The sequence below is a fragment of the Lygodium microphyllum genome, chromosome 13, assembly GCF_053477565.2.
Source record: "Lygodium microphyllum isolate KBCC chromosome 13, Lygodium_microphyllum_v1.1.10, whole genome shotgun sequence".
Taxonomy (NCBI): Eukaryota; Viridiplantae; Streptophyta; class Polypodiopsida; order Schizaeales; family Lygodiaceae; genus Lygodium; species Lygodium microphyllum.
This window is the reverse complement of record NC_141147.1, coordinates 147225988-147242782: the sequence shown is the minus strand read 5'-3', so window position 1 is coordinate 147242782 and position 16795 is coordinate 147225988. Positions and strand designations below refer to the sequence as shown.

At 40.2% G+C, this 16795-nt stretch overlaps 1 protein-coding gene across 1 annotated transcript; it reads left to right on the top strand.

Moving 5' to 3' along the window:
- Positions 1-4195: 4195 nt before the first annotated feature.
- LOC148027325 (agglutinin-like) lies at positions 4196-5622 on the top strand. The gene is made up of 3 exons (XM_087690622.1): positions 4196-4474; positions 4687-4938; positions 5104-5622. The coding sequence occupies exons 1-3, from the start codon at positions 4364-4366 to the stop codon at positions 5368-5370; spliced, it is 630 nt and encodes a 209-aa protein (XP_087546748.1). The 5' UTR covers positions 4196-4363; the 3' UTR covers positions 5371-5622.
- Positions 5623-16795: the final 11173 nt, after the last annotated feature.

Genomic DNA, 16795 nt, shown 5'->3' with positions numbered 1-16795 from the left:
TTTCAATTTTACTTTTTTTGGATTTAAAAGAACTTTGTATGGATTAAAATACAATTATAAATAAAATTTTAATTGGTATAATAAAAATCGTAATGTTTCACATGTCTATGAAATGGAAATATATTTATTCTCGTGATGTGTGATACATAGGGGTATTTAGGCTAGTCCTTTCTTGCACTATGGCATTCTTGTTCTCTATTTTCTCACATGGTATCAAAGCATGCTAAGATCCTATACTAGCTTACATGCTTCCCTTCTAGTTGTCTCATTTTATTCAAGACAAGGTAATAGTGATATAGACACTATCTATTGTCATGTCTCAATGACTTGTAGTTGCCACTCAATCCTACTTGCTCTCTTCTTGTTCCTACAAGATGGATAAGCCAATGGGATCTAATCACTAGAGTTGGAGTTTTTGGATGTAGCTCTACATCACATAGGTAAACCTATGATCCATTGTTGATGGTGTGGAGAAGAACCCACCATAAGGGGTCATCCCAGGATTCCCGATGTGGAATCAAAAAGATACAACTACCTCAAAAAAACTTGATTCCAATGATTTGCAAATAAAAATGTTATGCAACTTGGATACTGCCAATCTTTGTTAAGGAAGTTTTTCAAAAGAAAGATGACATCCATCAGGTTACCACTTTGTGAAAATTGTCAATTACACTATGTAAGGAGGGCACTTAGCAATATATCTCATTGAAAGTGGAGAAAGGTCCTTGATGAAGCTTCCCTCAAAGGCTTGGAGATCTCAGAGAAGCTCTAAATCACCCTTTTTCTCTCCTCTTTGCCACTAGATATGGTTTCATCAGTATCTACTCTAGCTTTTCTCAAATTGCCTAAAACTTGGGGGTTAAAATCCAAAGAGAGAAGTTCATTTATGAGCAACTCCTCCAAATTACTGGCTCTAGATACTTCTCTAAATCATTACCCATAGAAGAAGAATGGCAATCCTCGTCAATATGCTTGATCCATTGCATCTTCTTCTTACAAAGCCAACCCTCATCCACCTCAAGCCATTCTCCCATATCCAACATTAACAAATAATAAAAAAATTATCTCACCCTCTCCTCTTCCATTATCCTCTCTTCTCTCTCTTTCCCTCACCCTCTCCATGTTTCACTACTTCGAAAACCATCTCTCTCTCTCTCTCTCTCTCTCTCTCTCTCTCTCTCTCCATACAGAAGGGCATCATTATATAAAGGAATTACTTACATATTGAATAGAAAAGGGTTATATTTTATTAAGGGAAAGTTTAGAGATAAGGATATACATAAATATACCTTGAAGGAATGTGATATAAAGGGTACACATGTAGCGAATCCCCCGAGTTTATGATATTTCTCCTCCTTTAGCCTCTGCTCCTAATGATTCTCTCTCTCTCTCTCTCTCTCTCTCTCTCTCTCTCTCTCTCTCTCGCACAAAATGTTTGCTATGAAATGCCATGCCATGGACTTTTTTTTTGGCATATTTTTACCACAGTAATGCATCGCTATCTACATCTCAATAATTGTTTGTATATGACTTACAATAAGCATTGGTAAGTGAGTCATAATAAGTATCTGAATAGGCATCGGTATAATACCGACACTTTTAGTGATTCCAAGAAAGAAACTCACTAGTGTTCGTCGCTATGCTCTTATACCCTTGTAGTGACAGGGCAAGCAAAAAACAATTAGATTCATAGCAATTATATCTAGATTCTCTAAAGTGTACCCATTTGACCTAAAAAAAGTTCCCAACAGAGAGTTAAAGATCAATCCCTAGCACCAAAAGAGGATCCATCTAAAACAACCTAAACGAGGATAGAAGACTGTACATACAAGAGCTAAAGGCCCCTATCACCATGACACATGATGATGCTATTACATCCTTCACTACTAGAAGTATCACAATAATAATCAATTGAAAAGATCTCAGAACAACTGATTCAACTTGACAAGTTAGATCTCTAAGAAACTAAAATCTATCCCTCTTCTAGACAAAATCGACCATTAAGAGAGCTAGATGGCCATCCCTTATAGTATAGTAAACAAATGAGATATCTAGAAGATAAGTTGGCATACATGATACCTACACCTCGACATGGAAATCGTATACCACCATTGGCAACACCAAGATGCAATCATGAAGATAAAATAATCCTAATAAATAAGAGCATCTCATAATACAATGGACAAGAGGATCCTTGAGAAGCATTGTAGGCATGAGAAAGAGTGAAGCCATACCATAAATATGCTATGGAAAGAAGTAGGGAAAGAAGAAGTAGAGATACCTAAGAGAGCCATCAGAGAGGTAAGAAGAAGTAGAGATACTTGAGAGTTCCCTTGTAGCTAAGAGCCAACCATTTGAACCACAGAGTGATGAAACACACCCAAGCTCTCATTCTCTCAGTCTTTCCACAATATCTCATAGTCATGAAATTTTGTAAACACGCTCAAGCTAGAAGTGCATATATATATAGGTGGAATGAGTGAAAAGTAACCACCTCATGAGTTATACTTGGATTGAAGAGGCAACACCCATGCTATATGGCCAATAGTGATAGGTAAGATAGCTTCTAATAGAAAAGCATTAAGTGACTTTGAGAGATGTTGTCTTGGAGGCCCAAAGGGTCAGTTAGACTAGTCAACATATACAAGTTCCACCATGTGATGAGCATATTAACTAAGTACATAACCTTTATGTGTCCACCACCACAAGTTTCACTTAGGGATGCACCTCACAAAAAAATATAAGTGTACCATAGGCAATCAATAGAAGGGTTCTTTGATTTGAGAAAACTTTGATAAATTTACATAAAAGAGGGCTTTTAAATGTAGTAACACATGAAAGCCCATAAGTTTCTTAACAAAAATGCATCATTTTACTAGCTTATAAAATCTGAGCAAAAGGGATTTTATAATAGCCTTTGAATATACCTTATAATATGGATGGTTTCTTTCCACCCCTCGAAAAGTGTTAGAAGCACCTCCATAAGCCATAGTACACATGACACATACAATGTTGAGATACAAGCAATATAACAGTAGTACCAAGTCCTCAATAGAGGCTCCATGATTGTAGGATCCCCAAGTGTTGAAGCTCTCTTTTCTCACTCTGCCCCCCAATAATCTCACAATTATGCACAATGATGAAACATGCTTGTGCTAGAAGTGTGTGTATATATATTGAGGGAGAGAGAGAGAGAGATAGAGAGAGAGAGAGAGAGAGAAAATGTACATGTGCACACATACACAGAGGGGGATCCACATAGGGAGAGCTAGTGAAAAATAACCAGCAGCATATCGATTCAAGGGGTAGCACCCTAGCTACATAGCCAATACTGAAAGATAAGATGGGTGCTATGCGAAAATCATAAAGCAACAACGAGACATGTCTAAGAGGGGAAAAAATCACCTAGGATGACCAATGTATACAAGTTCAAGTGATTGGCATGCCAACAAGGTACACCTCCATGTGTCCAACACTAGAAGCGTTAGAACTACACATGATACATACAATATAATGTTAATAGAACAAAGGGAATAGAAACTCGTGCTTGTCGTGTGGTCGTAGCCAACCAGTGTCTCAGTATTGGATCCATGGTACGTGTAGGTTGCATGCCAATTTCTTGAGAATAGACGTGCCTACCGAGGGGTTGGGAAAACATGACGTATACGCAGGGGGCATGCACGAATGATAATTGATAGCATGGGTAGTAGTGTTCATAGAAAACCATCCCTTAAAGTTTTCTTTTTTGTAAGATTCTAGAAAAAAGGGATTGAAATTGAAGCTCGTGTTGATGAAAACCCACATTTTATTGACATTTTATATATAAAACTATCTCCCTCCCAAAACCAACCGTGGTTAAAACGTGTTCCTTTTTCTCCATTGAATAGGAAAAAAGTTTTTCGTGAGCACTGATGGGTAACCTATACAAAGAAGAAATCTGGTTCATTCCACACATGCAGGAGCCTGAGCATGATGTGAATCGACAACCACAGGGCAGGAAGCGACGCGGCAGTTGCTTGGTGAGGGTAGTGCGCAGAGTAGTGGGCTAGCCAAGTCGAACTTTTAAAACGCGACAATTATGCGCATAAACATATTGGGTTAGTAAATTATGCGCACAAATTAGAAAACACATCAACATATGGCTTTCATAGAGCTAGTGTTCACTACTCCCACTGTCTTGAAGAAGACGTGACAGACTACAGCACGCCTGCGTGGCTCACACACGAGAGGTATATCAGAGCCGACCACACAAGGGGAAATCGCTGTATATTCAGTACGCCAAATAACATCACGTAGCAGCTGGCGAGCAGCAGTCTTGGTAATCATGGGAGAGATATTAAGATAATCGACGACGTCCTTCTCAATGAAGATAGTAACGCTCTTACAGCTACTACTGGTGATTAATCATGTACTTGTGCATGCAACGGTAGCCAGTAGGTCGGCGGACGTCGAGGAGAGTCATCAGACTAATCAGGTATGACAAGCGTACGTCGTCGTTACGTACACGTACTGGATTAATCAACACCTTGTTGCGATACTATCATCAGAATTCATGAGGTGGAGTGACAAAAATTTATTTATCTGCTTATTATTGCAGTGATCAGATCATCGCCATCAGAACTCTTGCTGGTTTTTTGTTTCTGATTAACTCCCTTTTTCATTAATGGTTGGATCTAATTTGTGCAGGCCAAGACGAGTACGGTTCCTTTTCTTGAGCGCAGGGGCCCATGGGGCGGAGCTGGAGGCTTTGAGTTCGACGACATAAGATCCATGCCCTCAGACGTAACCGGTGTGCTGGGGATACAGACAATCAAGCTATGGCACGGGCAGAAGTACATCCGTGGCATCCAAGTGCAATATCAGGTCACGGATGGTTTCCGAGTCTACCCATACTGGGGACAATTTCACGGGCAGTCCGAAGGCAACAAAAACGCAGAGGTGCGTATTACTTATACATCTTTGTATTAAGCACATAGGAGTTGCTTATTTCAATGCCTTATTGTGTGAATACATATAAATATTGTTCGTTGGTCTACAAATACATGATATGTTCTACGTTTAGCTATAATAACTTGTACCTTCAATTCGGTGTTTCGCAATCAGATCACCTTGCAATATCCAAAGGAGCTGATCAACCAAGTGAGAGGATTCTACGGAAAGCCAGGCGATTACAACGCCCTCACCTCTATTAAGTTCGTGACTAACCTTGGCACTTATGGTCCCTTCGGAGACCAAGATGGAATCTCGTTTACATCCGGTACTACTAAGCCGAACGAACTCATCGTCAGCATCTTTGGTAGATCGGGATCGGCCCTCGACAACTTGGGCGTCTACATAAAAGACAATCTCTTGGATCACCGCGGGGACTAATACCTGCCGAAGTGTACGACAACAACATGGAGTGATTACCTAATCGTGCTCAAAATCTCTACAATAAGCTGCAAGTGTACTCGCAACAATAATGAGTAGGTAGGTAGGTGTGCAATCGTCGATGATCGCATGCCGAACAATGGCATCGCCGCCACCACCACCCCTAGGATCGTAGTTTAGGCACACTCCATATTGTTATGAATGTAACGGTCAGCCCAGAAAACATGCAATTGGCCTTTATCTAATTTCAAATTTCTTGGTAATGTGTCCCCTCTCTCCCTCTCTCTCTCTCACGCACTAGCTCGTGTTTAGAAAAACCTTCTCAAAATGGTGTGAGAAGCAAAACGCCCTTTTTAAAAGCTACACAATAATAATTTTGCAAGAGCACCAACACAAAACTAGTTCAGTCAATGAGAAACCCCCTTACATAGGACAAGAAGGATTCTTGTAAGGTTCAATTAAATGTATATCACATAAGATGCTTGTGATGCACCTTCTTGAGCTAGCATATTACTAACATCTTTATGGTAAAACACTAATGTGCTAACTAGCCACACCTTACTTTGATTAGCTATAAGTATGCTCCAAAAGATCCTACTCCTTTATAATGCCACTCAACCAATTCTAACATGATTTGCATATTGACAAACCTTATGATCTTTTTGAACCATCCTTTTAGCATTGCAAGCTCATGAATGGATGCCTTCTGTGCCACTCCTCCCTAACTAACACCACACTTAATGTGTTCCATCATGGTTATAAATAATATATTAGTTCTAGGTCCTCATTCACCAATAGCAATTGATAATCAATATCCTCTTCGATTATGGATGTGCATGTTGATAGGATGACTGTCTTGAATGGTTCTTCATTAGCATACAGTAGGTTCCTAAGAGAATTAGTTTCCATCTTGGGTGGAAGGTTGATTGGGGATGTTTATCCTTTCCGAGCGTGAGACTTGCAAGTGTGAACATGGGTGAAGCCATACGTGGCTAATGGCACAATATTCATATCTCAAGTGATAACGTCTACGTGATTTGATTATTTATTAAAATTCCAATGATTGGTTGATTTATTATGGCTAGTTATATTTATTGAATTAATTATTTTTCTAAGATTATTTCTTCAATTTTTGATAGTTGATGTGTAGAGCAACATGAATTGAATATACACAATAAGAACAATTTATTCCAAATACTTCTTTATTAAATTATTTAAAATAGATGCATCATCCTTTAATCAAAGGCATGGCTACATCCTCTTTGTAAACATTCATTGATACTTGAGATTTTTTAAAGATATACTGAATATATTTTGGAAATATTTTATGGCTCTCAACATTTGTGAGTTGTGCAATTGATTGTAACTATCTATTCGAGTAACTAAAGCTCTTTTGCGAAAAGAGTGATTGTAAAGAGTCTATCCTTGGGCAAAGCAAGATTTCTTTTAATATTATAAACACGGCATGGAGAAGATGCCCACTCCATATACGAGAGGAAATTGCACCATAGTGTTTCACTCAATTTTACTTTACTCTTCTTTTAAATTTATTTAAACTTTTATGACACTACAACAGAAACGATGCATAAACGTGCATGTTAGACGCGCAAAGTCGGGCACGTCTATCATTGTGTCTATAAGTGCGTGTACATGTGCGTATAGATAGACGCGAATTTTGCGTCTATATATCCGTGCAAATAGACGCCAATATAGATGCGCCAGCAGACGCACAATTATTTAACCACCTAAAATTGCAATTCACATATTTAAAAAACCAAAGTTAATAATTATTTAACCACCTAAAATTCATTCTTGAGCATGCACGTATGCGCATGATAAAAACCATAGAATTAAGAATACACATTGAATCATTGAATTTAAAAAATAGAGTTAATAATTACTTTTTCATTACTCTCTAATGAATGCCAGTTCCTCCAGTTGACAAGCCTGATATAAGTAATTAGCAGCAAGCGACGAAAACCTTACAATTAGTAGCAAGCATTGCAATATGTATCTCGTAATTTCTCTACTTGAAGTTGATAAAAAATACTTCCTTTTTATTATGGAAAATTCAATTTATCTTTAAACTTGACTATTGATTCTTGAGTATGCACATGTGCGCATGATAAAAACCATAGAATTAGGAATACACATTGAATCAATAAGCAAATTAAGTATGTTACACTGAATGATCCATCTCATCTTCAATGAGATCAGCCCCCCTAAACTATCTACTTCTAGGTCTATGTTACCAAGAGGTAACGAAACAAATAAGTCTATCCCACTATCAGATGTGTTGCTATATTGCTCAATAACTTCATCAATATCATCGACAATCACATTATTGTCTTCTTCTGCGTTTCCTTGAACATCCTCACGAGGTTCATCTTGTACTATATCATGCATATCATCCATTATGGTGTCATCATACACATCATCATTAATTGTTGGATTGTCATCTGCTATCTCCATGTCGGTAATATTACCATATATTGGTTTTGAACGATTAGATATAGGGATGACATACCACCATCGCTTATTGTTTACCATTGGAGGATACACAACCTGTATTTGAAAAACAAAAGCAAGAAACTTAAGTACTTATTATATTGTGTATATGTATCACATGTATACATATAAAAAAATTAGCCTTTGCATATATACTTGCTCGCATTGTTGAGGTAGCACTAATGTGTCATTCTTTTTTTGGTGAAATTTTGTAGAGTCAATGATTACAAAACCACTTGGATGACATCTAATTGTGCAATGCTCACCATTTGTTACCACTTCTTTAAACCACTTCACATCCAGTACATATATAAAGAATGGTCTGAAGTCAAGCTTCAGAATATCTTGAATCAAGCCACAATAACCTTCCATGGTACCATTGGCATCCTCGAAGTGAGAAAGGACACCACAATCTTGGGTATTTCTCTTTTCATCTATACGTTGAGTTCAAAGATGTTTACCCTCACACCAAAGTGCATTAATAATGTGCACTAGTAGTAAAAGATAAAAGATCAAACATATCAATTATTTATATAAAATAAAACATATAGAAACAAATTAATTGATAGTATGTCTCACCTTTGATAAGCAACCTCGTGCGTATTCCCACTCTTCTTGAGATATATTAATTTCCTCCTCTTTTTCCATTCTCTCCATTTCCTCATGTAACCAATCTATATCAATATGACGTGGGAGCGCATTTAGATGATCTGGAAATGAGACATTACATCCATATCTAGTGCGAAATTCTTGTCTTTCACTTTTTCTTCTTGCCCTTGCTTCATTATATAGTGTCACCCATTTGCTCATTACATCACTATTGAGCACACAAAAACTATTTAACTTACAAAGTTCTTCTTTTGTTAGCACTTTACTCATTCCTTTTCCCTGAGGTACTATAGAGGTCATCCTCAAGTCTTCATCATCTTTCCATAGTCGTGGTTGAGAGGGATCCACTTCAGCAAGATATTCAAAGATATAAACAAGGGATGATTGCACTAACCAACCCTCAGCCATGCTTCTCTCAGGCCGTGCTTTTTGCCTCACAAAATCTTTCAAGGTTTTCATGAAGCGCTCAAGAAAAAACATCCATCTTACATGAACTTCCCCATAAAGTGCGATCTCATCAATCAAATGTACGAGTCAATATAATTGAGTAGTCAAAATGGATCGAGGAAAAATTTCCTCTACCAAACAAACCACCTCAACAGATAATACTTGAGCATCTTGCAATGTGTTTGGATCAATTTCCTTCGAGCTTAGGTATCTGTCAATATGTATTTGAGATTTAATTATTTTTGTGTAGAAATTCAAAGATATATAATGAAAAAATACAATGTATACACACCTCACAAGCTCTCCCATCTTGTAAATGATATCACGTACATCTTTGGATACACAATGGGATATGCTAGTAGGAAGTACGAACTGAATGAAAACAATATTCATACATCAAATAATTAGTTGGGAAAAAAGTCATCATACCCCAAAGTTTACACATAGTTACTCCACTAATTACTATATTCATGGTTAGAGAAACCCTTACTTGAATCATTTTGTGCCAATCGTGGGACTTCAAACCAGATAGTTGCTCCACACCTCTCTTTTTTTTTCTATGAAGGCTCCCTTGAGACATCTCATACATCCTGTGGGTGTTCGAAAGCTATATATTTGTTCCTTCACTATTTTTTCCTCGTTCTTTGGCAAAATCCAAGGTGCATGGGGTAGCTCAATCTTTTATCTAGGTCCAATGCGTGGCCAGACTCGTCTCATGCGACTAATGTTACGTAAATCCTCCCTTACATTAACTAAATCACGAGCCCCTATCAAGTGATCCCATAATGTAGATACAACATTTTTTAATATGTACACGGGGTCCAACAGGTGATTGATCTTGAGTTCAGTCCAGTACGGAAGACGAAAAAATATAGAGAACCTAACAAACAAACAATATATTATGTAAACAATTCATCATGCTAAATACTTTAAAGTCAATCGAGAAAAATACACTTATTACCGACTCATGCCGAGTGGAGGGTGGCTATCGGCATTAATCCATCTCTCCTTCCAATCTCGAATGATTAGAGATTGTGGAGTCATTCCATTAGTAGGGAGAACATATTTGAGATGGTCAATAGGAAGAAATCAATGATAATTGTCGTAGATAACCTTCTTTAAACGTGCCGGCCTAGAGAAAACTAGAGAGGGACCGCAAATAGGACATGCATGATATCCTGACGTGGTTAAACCTGAAAAAACAAGTGAATTAATAAAATGCAATTGATTCAAGTCTTGAATTTCAAATATAGAGTTCTATACATGTACCTGAACACTCTCCGTATCCTGGAAAGTCATGCATGGTCTACAACAACATGGCCTTCAATGTGAAATCTCTAGAGGATGTAGACGCACTTGTATCTTGCACCTCAATACCTTTATGATGTGCTTTTGATGCCAAATGGATTGATTCCATCCATACCTAAACCAAATCTCAAATTCCTTAGCTCTTCTTTGAAAACGGGCCACAAATTATCTATATGTTGCCATGCCGGTGTGTCTACAAGGATCCTCCATTTTCCATCACTTGAACGATGACTAGCATGCCATGTGTAATATTTCCGCACACTGCGTGCCGTAAATATTGACTTCCCGCACGTCGTGTAAATCTTGTGCAAAGATTATCACTAGTGCCAGCAGCTAATCTATAACCACACGCAGGAAATGGAGACACTCCACCTTGGGAAAATAAGGCCGGGGATTCAAACCTGCATAGCCGCGGGAAAACAGCCTCTTGGGAAGAGGTCAAGAGGATAAGGTAAATGCAAATTTTTTTATTATCTTCCCCAGCCGATGTGTGGCTAGGGGGAAAGGGATGGGCTAGTAAGGGGAACATGGGTAGGTGGAGGGAGAGAGCCATGCAACGGGCCACGTGGGGAGGTCCCCTCTCCCCCCCCTTGGACTATAAGAACCCCCTCTTGGGGGGGAGGAAGGGAAGGAGGAGATGGCGGCAGAAGACGTACGTGCTGGAGGACGGCCGGACGTGAAGGGAGGTGCCGGACGTGAAGGGAGAGGGGTGCCGGACGTGCTGGACGAGCTGGGGGAGGTCGCCGTGGTGGACGGGCTGTGAGAAGGGGGAAGGTCGCCGTGTTGAGGAAGGGCGCCGTGGAGAAGAGGACGCCGTGCAGAGGGAGCCGCCGTGCAGTCCGCCCAGTCCGCTAGCCACCACCGCCGCCCGCCTGGCTGCCACAGACCGCCGCCGCCTGGATCACGACCCCCCCGACGTGGCCACGTGCTGACAGAAGCTTCTCTAGGAAGCTTCTAAGGGGCTTCCTTAAGCCCCCTTCCCACTACATTTCCCCCCATAGGTCTATCCACACCCCCGGGACTTTGAAGAATAAGAGAGGAAGCCCATAAAGGCCCTTCCCACTAATCACCTACAAGGCCGGTCCTAGGATTTTAGGGAAGGAGAAGAAGAACTCTAAAGCCTCCATTCTTGCAAGGCCAATTTGCAAGAGCCCTTTCCGCGAACATCCTCGTAAGGCCCCAATTGTTGAAACTCCGTTTATAAAATCCCCGTTTCCAAGAATTTTATAGGAGCCCCATTTCCACAAACCAAGCTCCAACCCCGCAAGGCCTTCCATAAGGCCAAATTTCGCAAGCCGGTATTCTCAAGGATCCACATTTCGGAAGGGATCTCCTGCGTACCAGGGAGAAAAGGCCAAGATCTTGAGACTGCATACCAAGGCGAGTATATCTGTAGGCCGCGAAGGCAATCCGGAAGCCAAAATCACGCCTACAATGGGCCCTAAAAAGTCACAAGACGCGCCTACGGGAGGATCTTCTCCTAGTATTTACGTGGATATTTCACGGAGCCCACAAGTCCAGGTTTGATCTATTTGGATTCCACACAGAAGTATTGAGTTAATCACGATAAACTTCATGAATTAGGAAGCACTCATGCATGTTCGAGTTCAACTAGTCAAGTTAAATGTAATTGGAAAATGGATTGGCTATTTGAACATTTATTAGAAATAGCTTAAGATATGAAAAATTGATCATTGGTACGTTCAAAGGAATGAATGAAAAGAGCATAAGGTGTCTATGCATTTGTAGGACCTTATCAGCAAGATTCCTTTTATGTATTCAAAAGTGACGAGCCTAGGACAACTGTTGCCTCATTACAAGGTTGAAATTATTGAGGTACACCTTTTTACTAGGCATGGAAAGATTAATGGCATGTCCCATTTTTAGATAAATCTTCCTTGTAATGATTCATGTGGAAAAGTTAACACCCATAAGATGTCATTCGAAAAGGAATAGAAGGGCATGAAAATGATCTATGGACTTGCAAGTGGCATGATTATTTGATGTAAGTCCTAGTAGGACCTAGGGAAGTTAGTGTCCAGATTATCAGGCATTTTTACCTTACCAAGGAAAGATAGGGTTATTGTGAACCATGTGATGCGTAGAAGCAGTAAATCGCATGTTTACGCGTATTGGTGTAGTTGTAACTATTGTTCTCCATTAGATTTAGTTTATTACCTTTAGAAGGTTCATCCTTGTCGCAATACAAGTATATTGAGTTGTCTAAGTAACCTAAAACACAAGGGATTCATATGGGTATGGCTCAGTCGATATGATAGGTATCCCAAGTGCCAAGTGCAATAAGAATTCGACCTAGTTTTACACTTGTTGCCAAGTCTAAACCCGCAAACCCAAAGATCTTACACATGTTCACGAAATGTCGAATCAATTGGATGTTCATGCATAAAATGATCTAAGGTTTTATCCTAAGGATCATTCGTTCTAATGATGAAACTCCGACGGAGTTGCAAATTTCTAGGACCATGGGACAACATAATTAGGAATGGGTTGGAGGATACCCTAAACCCTGCTACTCGGCTAGAGGTAATTCCGTGGCCGGAGGACACCATTCAATGGGTGGAATGATCCCGTGGAATGATGCAACACATATGCAAAAAGGTTGCAACATCGTATAGACTTGAGATTTGTCCACAAGAGAGTTTTGTCATCTCTCGAAATGAGGTTGGCAAGTTATTGAAAGAATTTAACTTACAAGAGGATGAGTAATCATCCTGTTACTCACTTTTCTTGGGGGATAATTGCCAAGGAAAAGGAAAGTTAGGTATTTGCCTTGAAGCAAATGACCAGACAATAAACTAAAGCGACATGGTCGCTGGAATCTACCACAACAAAACCTAAAGTATTGGTAGGGTATGACCCTAACCCAAGAATGATAGGAATCTTGCCAAGTTGCAATTGATTCCGGATCAAATGCAGGTTGCATTCGGAGAAAAGGAGTCACTCCTTAACAGTTTGCCAGCTAAACGACCATTGGAATTGATTGTGCTTGTAACAGTTAGAAAGCACTGTTTGCATTGTTTGCTCAATGAACTAAAGGATGAAAAGATATCTAATTACTTCCGGTTGAAGGCCTGAAGGGAGAGGCAGCTTTAGTTACCCCCGACTGCCTACCTGACCCTAACCAAGGGGGTTGTTAGCCGCGCCGGGAACGTGGACCGAACCCGCCGCGAGAGGTCTCTCCGTTGAGCTCTACTTGGAGCAGGAGGGCGCTTGGGTGCCAGGGGGGGCTCTGGCCGTAAATCCCTCGCCTTCCGGGTCCTGCACAAGAGGCTAACGTGACTCGGGATTGGATCTCGAGGCCCGCATACTAGTCTACGGGCGAAAACTTGGATTAGTGATCCCTGGTGGATTACTGGATAGCCTTCGGGCGGATTATGAATACGCCTACGGGCGGGAACTCCTTGTATTTCAAAGATAAAAGGATAAAATAATAATAAAGAAGTTATTTGGCATTGTTTTCTTTATGTCCTGTGATAAGATTACGTGAAGGAACCAGTGCATAACAGGGTTAATCAAAGAAGCTGTTTGTATATGTCAAACTAATGTGGTAGGTAATTACATAACTAAAACAAACCGAGGAAAGTGCGGAGGATGGACCATGGGTCCGTCCTATGGATGGGTAGTCCCGGTTAGCCGGGAACTTTTCTCAAAGTCTTCGACGAACAGAGGATGATCGTCATCCCCGAAACAAGTAACGAGAACGATGACTTAGAATTAACTATTACCCGATTCACGCTGTTTTAGGGGAACGGAATGGGACTATGCCTTATGGCAGAGAGGTCGAGCCTTGCATCCCTCTCGTTTCCCATTCTCCTTGAACCAAGTGCAGCGTGAATCCGCTTCGGACCTGGCGTTTCTGCGTAAAGTAGTTCGCTCGGGTCTGACGCTAGTTGTTGCTAGCTAATGACCAAACAGGAAAACCCAAATTCAGGTCGATCCTAAGTGGGAACGGCCAGGATACTTCCGCTACGTGGCAGACGCGGGAAGACCTAGATCGCAAGTCCCGTAACATTCCATGGGAGTGTCGGGCGGAGCCTTCTAGACATCCTTCCCGATGGACTGCTAAGACGTGTCCGGGATGATTCTAGTGGACACGTTACACCATGACATGCGCTTTCCAATAGACTTACACTTGAACATAAGTTTTATACATTGAACAATCGGAAAATGTCGCAAAACCTTACGAGACACATCCATTGACTTCATCTCCACTTCGTATCTTGATTCGCCACAAACAAAACACTCTCGTGCAAACTCATGAATCCCACGAAATAAGACACAATCATTGAGACATGCATGGATCTTGACATAATCGAGGCCTCCCAAAGATGTCAAGTAATGTCTTGCTTGCTCTCTCTTAGTTGGCAATTTGTTTCCTTTTGGAAGTATTTGTGATAATAACCTACATATATTTTTAAAAGTGAGTTAAAAAACCACCAACATCATATATTTCTGTCTAATTTCAAAATAGAACAATTAATATTATGATTCATCAGCCAAACTGAATTGATACCTACTTCAATAACGCATCCAAATTGACATTACGCCATCCATAAATTGTTTGCAAGCTAAGTATCTTGAGGGACGCACGAAGAACGGAGTGTGTACAACCTTCATACAACGGAGTAGATGATGCTACATATAGTGGATCATCTGGCTTTGTAGAGTGACCTTCTCCCTGAACCGATTGCGAAAATAGATGGTGTACCATGTTATCCAAAATCTCATCCTCTACGACTTGATGGGGCATTTCATGAGGGCTACTATCATGGTCGTCAGTCTATACTCTTCTTGAAGACTCTGCCTCCTCGCATTGACGTTTTGCAGCCTCTTGACGCCCAGGAGGGAGCATCTGAGGATGTGGCACCGCATCCTGCTCAACCACAAAAGGGAGTTTCATGTACATTGATATATAATTCCCGTAACATAGACTAGCAATCTTAGTGGTAAAAAAAAACAATGAATACCAATGATTTTTATCGGTCCCATTCTCCATATAAGCTGAGGTGTGACATTGCAATTCGACGTGCTCGAAAAATACACCCTCGACAACGATCACACATGCATTTAATTTTTTGTCGTAGCCATGCATCTCGATTATGAAGACGCAATGTTTCATCCTCACTTGAGGATGTGCTCATTGACTCATCAGCATGCACCGCACTAGGTGATGACGACGACATGATTAAACCTAATTCATGACAACATCAAATTAAAATATTTGTCATTCATATGTTTACATAAAAACTTAAAGCTAGCGTATTAATTATTTTAAGATCTCAATTTTAAATACACAAAAATCATCATAAATACATTAAAACTTATGATAAGAATTCACTATCAAAACTTATCTTAAAAACAAAAAATTATGATAAAGCCTAAATGCGTGTCTATATCCGCGAATACATGCGCGTCTATATTGGCGTCTATTTTCGCGTCTATACTCGCGTCTACTTGAACAATAGATGCGCATATATACGCAAAAATAGACGCACACATCAAAATTCAAATCATACTTAATAGACGCACACATCAAAATTCAAACCATACTTAAATCATTTCTTTTCAAACTACACCTTTCCTTTCCTGCATTTTTTGTGGTTCTGAAGCTTGAGTTTAGCCGACATGCAGTCTCTTCATGCCTCACCTAGTCTCTTTATGCCTCACCTCCTCATGACTCACCTCTTCTTTCATTTCAAACACACAAGAAGGGAAAAAAGAAAGCCAAGGAGAGGAAGAAAGAGAGAACAAGAGAGAGAAGAACAAGAAGAAGCAGCAACAAGCAAGCATCAAGGGAGGGTAACTTACCAAGGAGAGGAAGAAGGAGAAAGAAGAAGCGCCACCACCCGCCACACCAAACACCCAAGGTGAGTCTCTCTCTCTCTCTCTCTCTCTCTCTCTCTCTCTCTCTCTCTTTGCTCTGTCTGTATATTTAGGATTTATGATTCCATTATGTATTGCATTTTGTAAATCATCAATGGCGGTCGTCGGGCTAAAATCAACCGACCGAGCGCGTCTGATAGCGCATCTATATTTCAGTGTAGACGCAGATATAGACGCAAAAAATGTTTTATCTCATAGCGTCTAAGGGCGCGTCTTAGAGCGTGTGTGTTGGTGCGTGTGCAGGTCAATCTACACGCGAGGATACACGCGCGCACAGATTGACCTGGAATTTGCATCTGACAGTGCGTCTGTGCTGCATCTTAGATGCGAATATAGACGCGCTGGACAGAAGGTTGACTTTGGGAGCGCGTCGGAGGGCGCGTCTAACCTGCAATTTAGATGCGGGGATACACGTGCCAGGTCTCCCAGCTCTGATAATAAACAATATATTTTTGCAATGATGAATGTGACCAATCCCATGTTTGTGTTTATCAGTTTTCTTGTTTGTGAGAAACATTAGCACTTAAGTTTTATGCTCAATGTCTAATACCTTTGATAAGCAACCTCGTGTGTATTCCCATTCTTCTTGAGATATATTAATTTCCTCCTCTTTTTCCATTCTCTCCATTTCCTCATGTAACCAATCTAT

Excerpts from the sequence above, each read along its gene's own strand:
- LOC148027325 (XM_087690622.1), top strand. The coding sequence starts at position 4,364 with ATGAAGATAGTAACGCTCTTACAGCTACTACTGGTGATTAATCATGTA. Across the intron at positions 4,475-4,686 it reads AGAGTCATCAGACTAATCAG|GCCAAGACGAGTACGGTTCC; the intron begins GTATGACAAGCG and ends TAATTTGTGCAG. Across the intron at positions 4,939-5,103 it reads AAGGCAACAAAAACGCAGAG|ATCACCTTGCAATATCCAAA; the intron begins GTGCGTATTACT and ends TTTCGCAATCAG.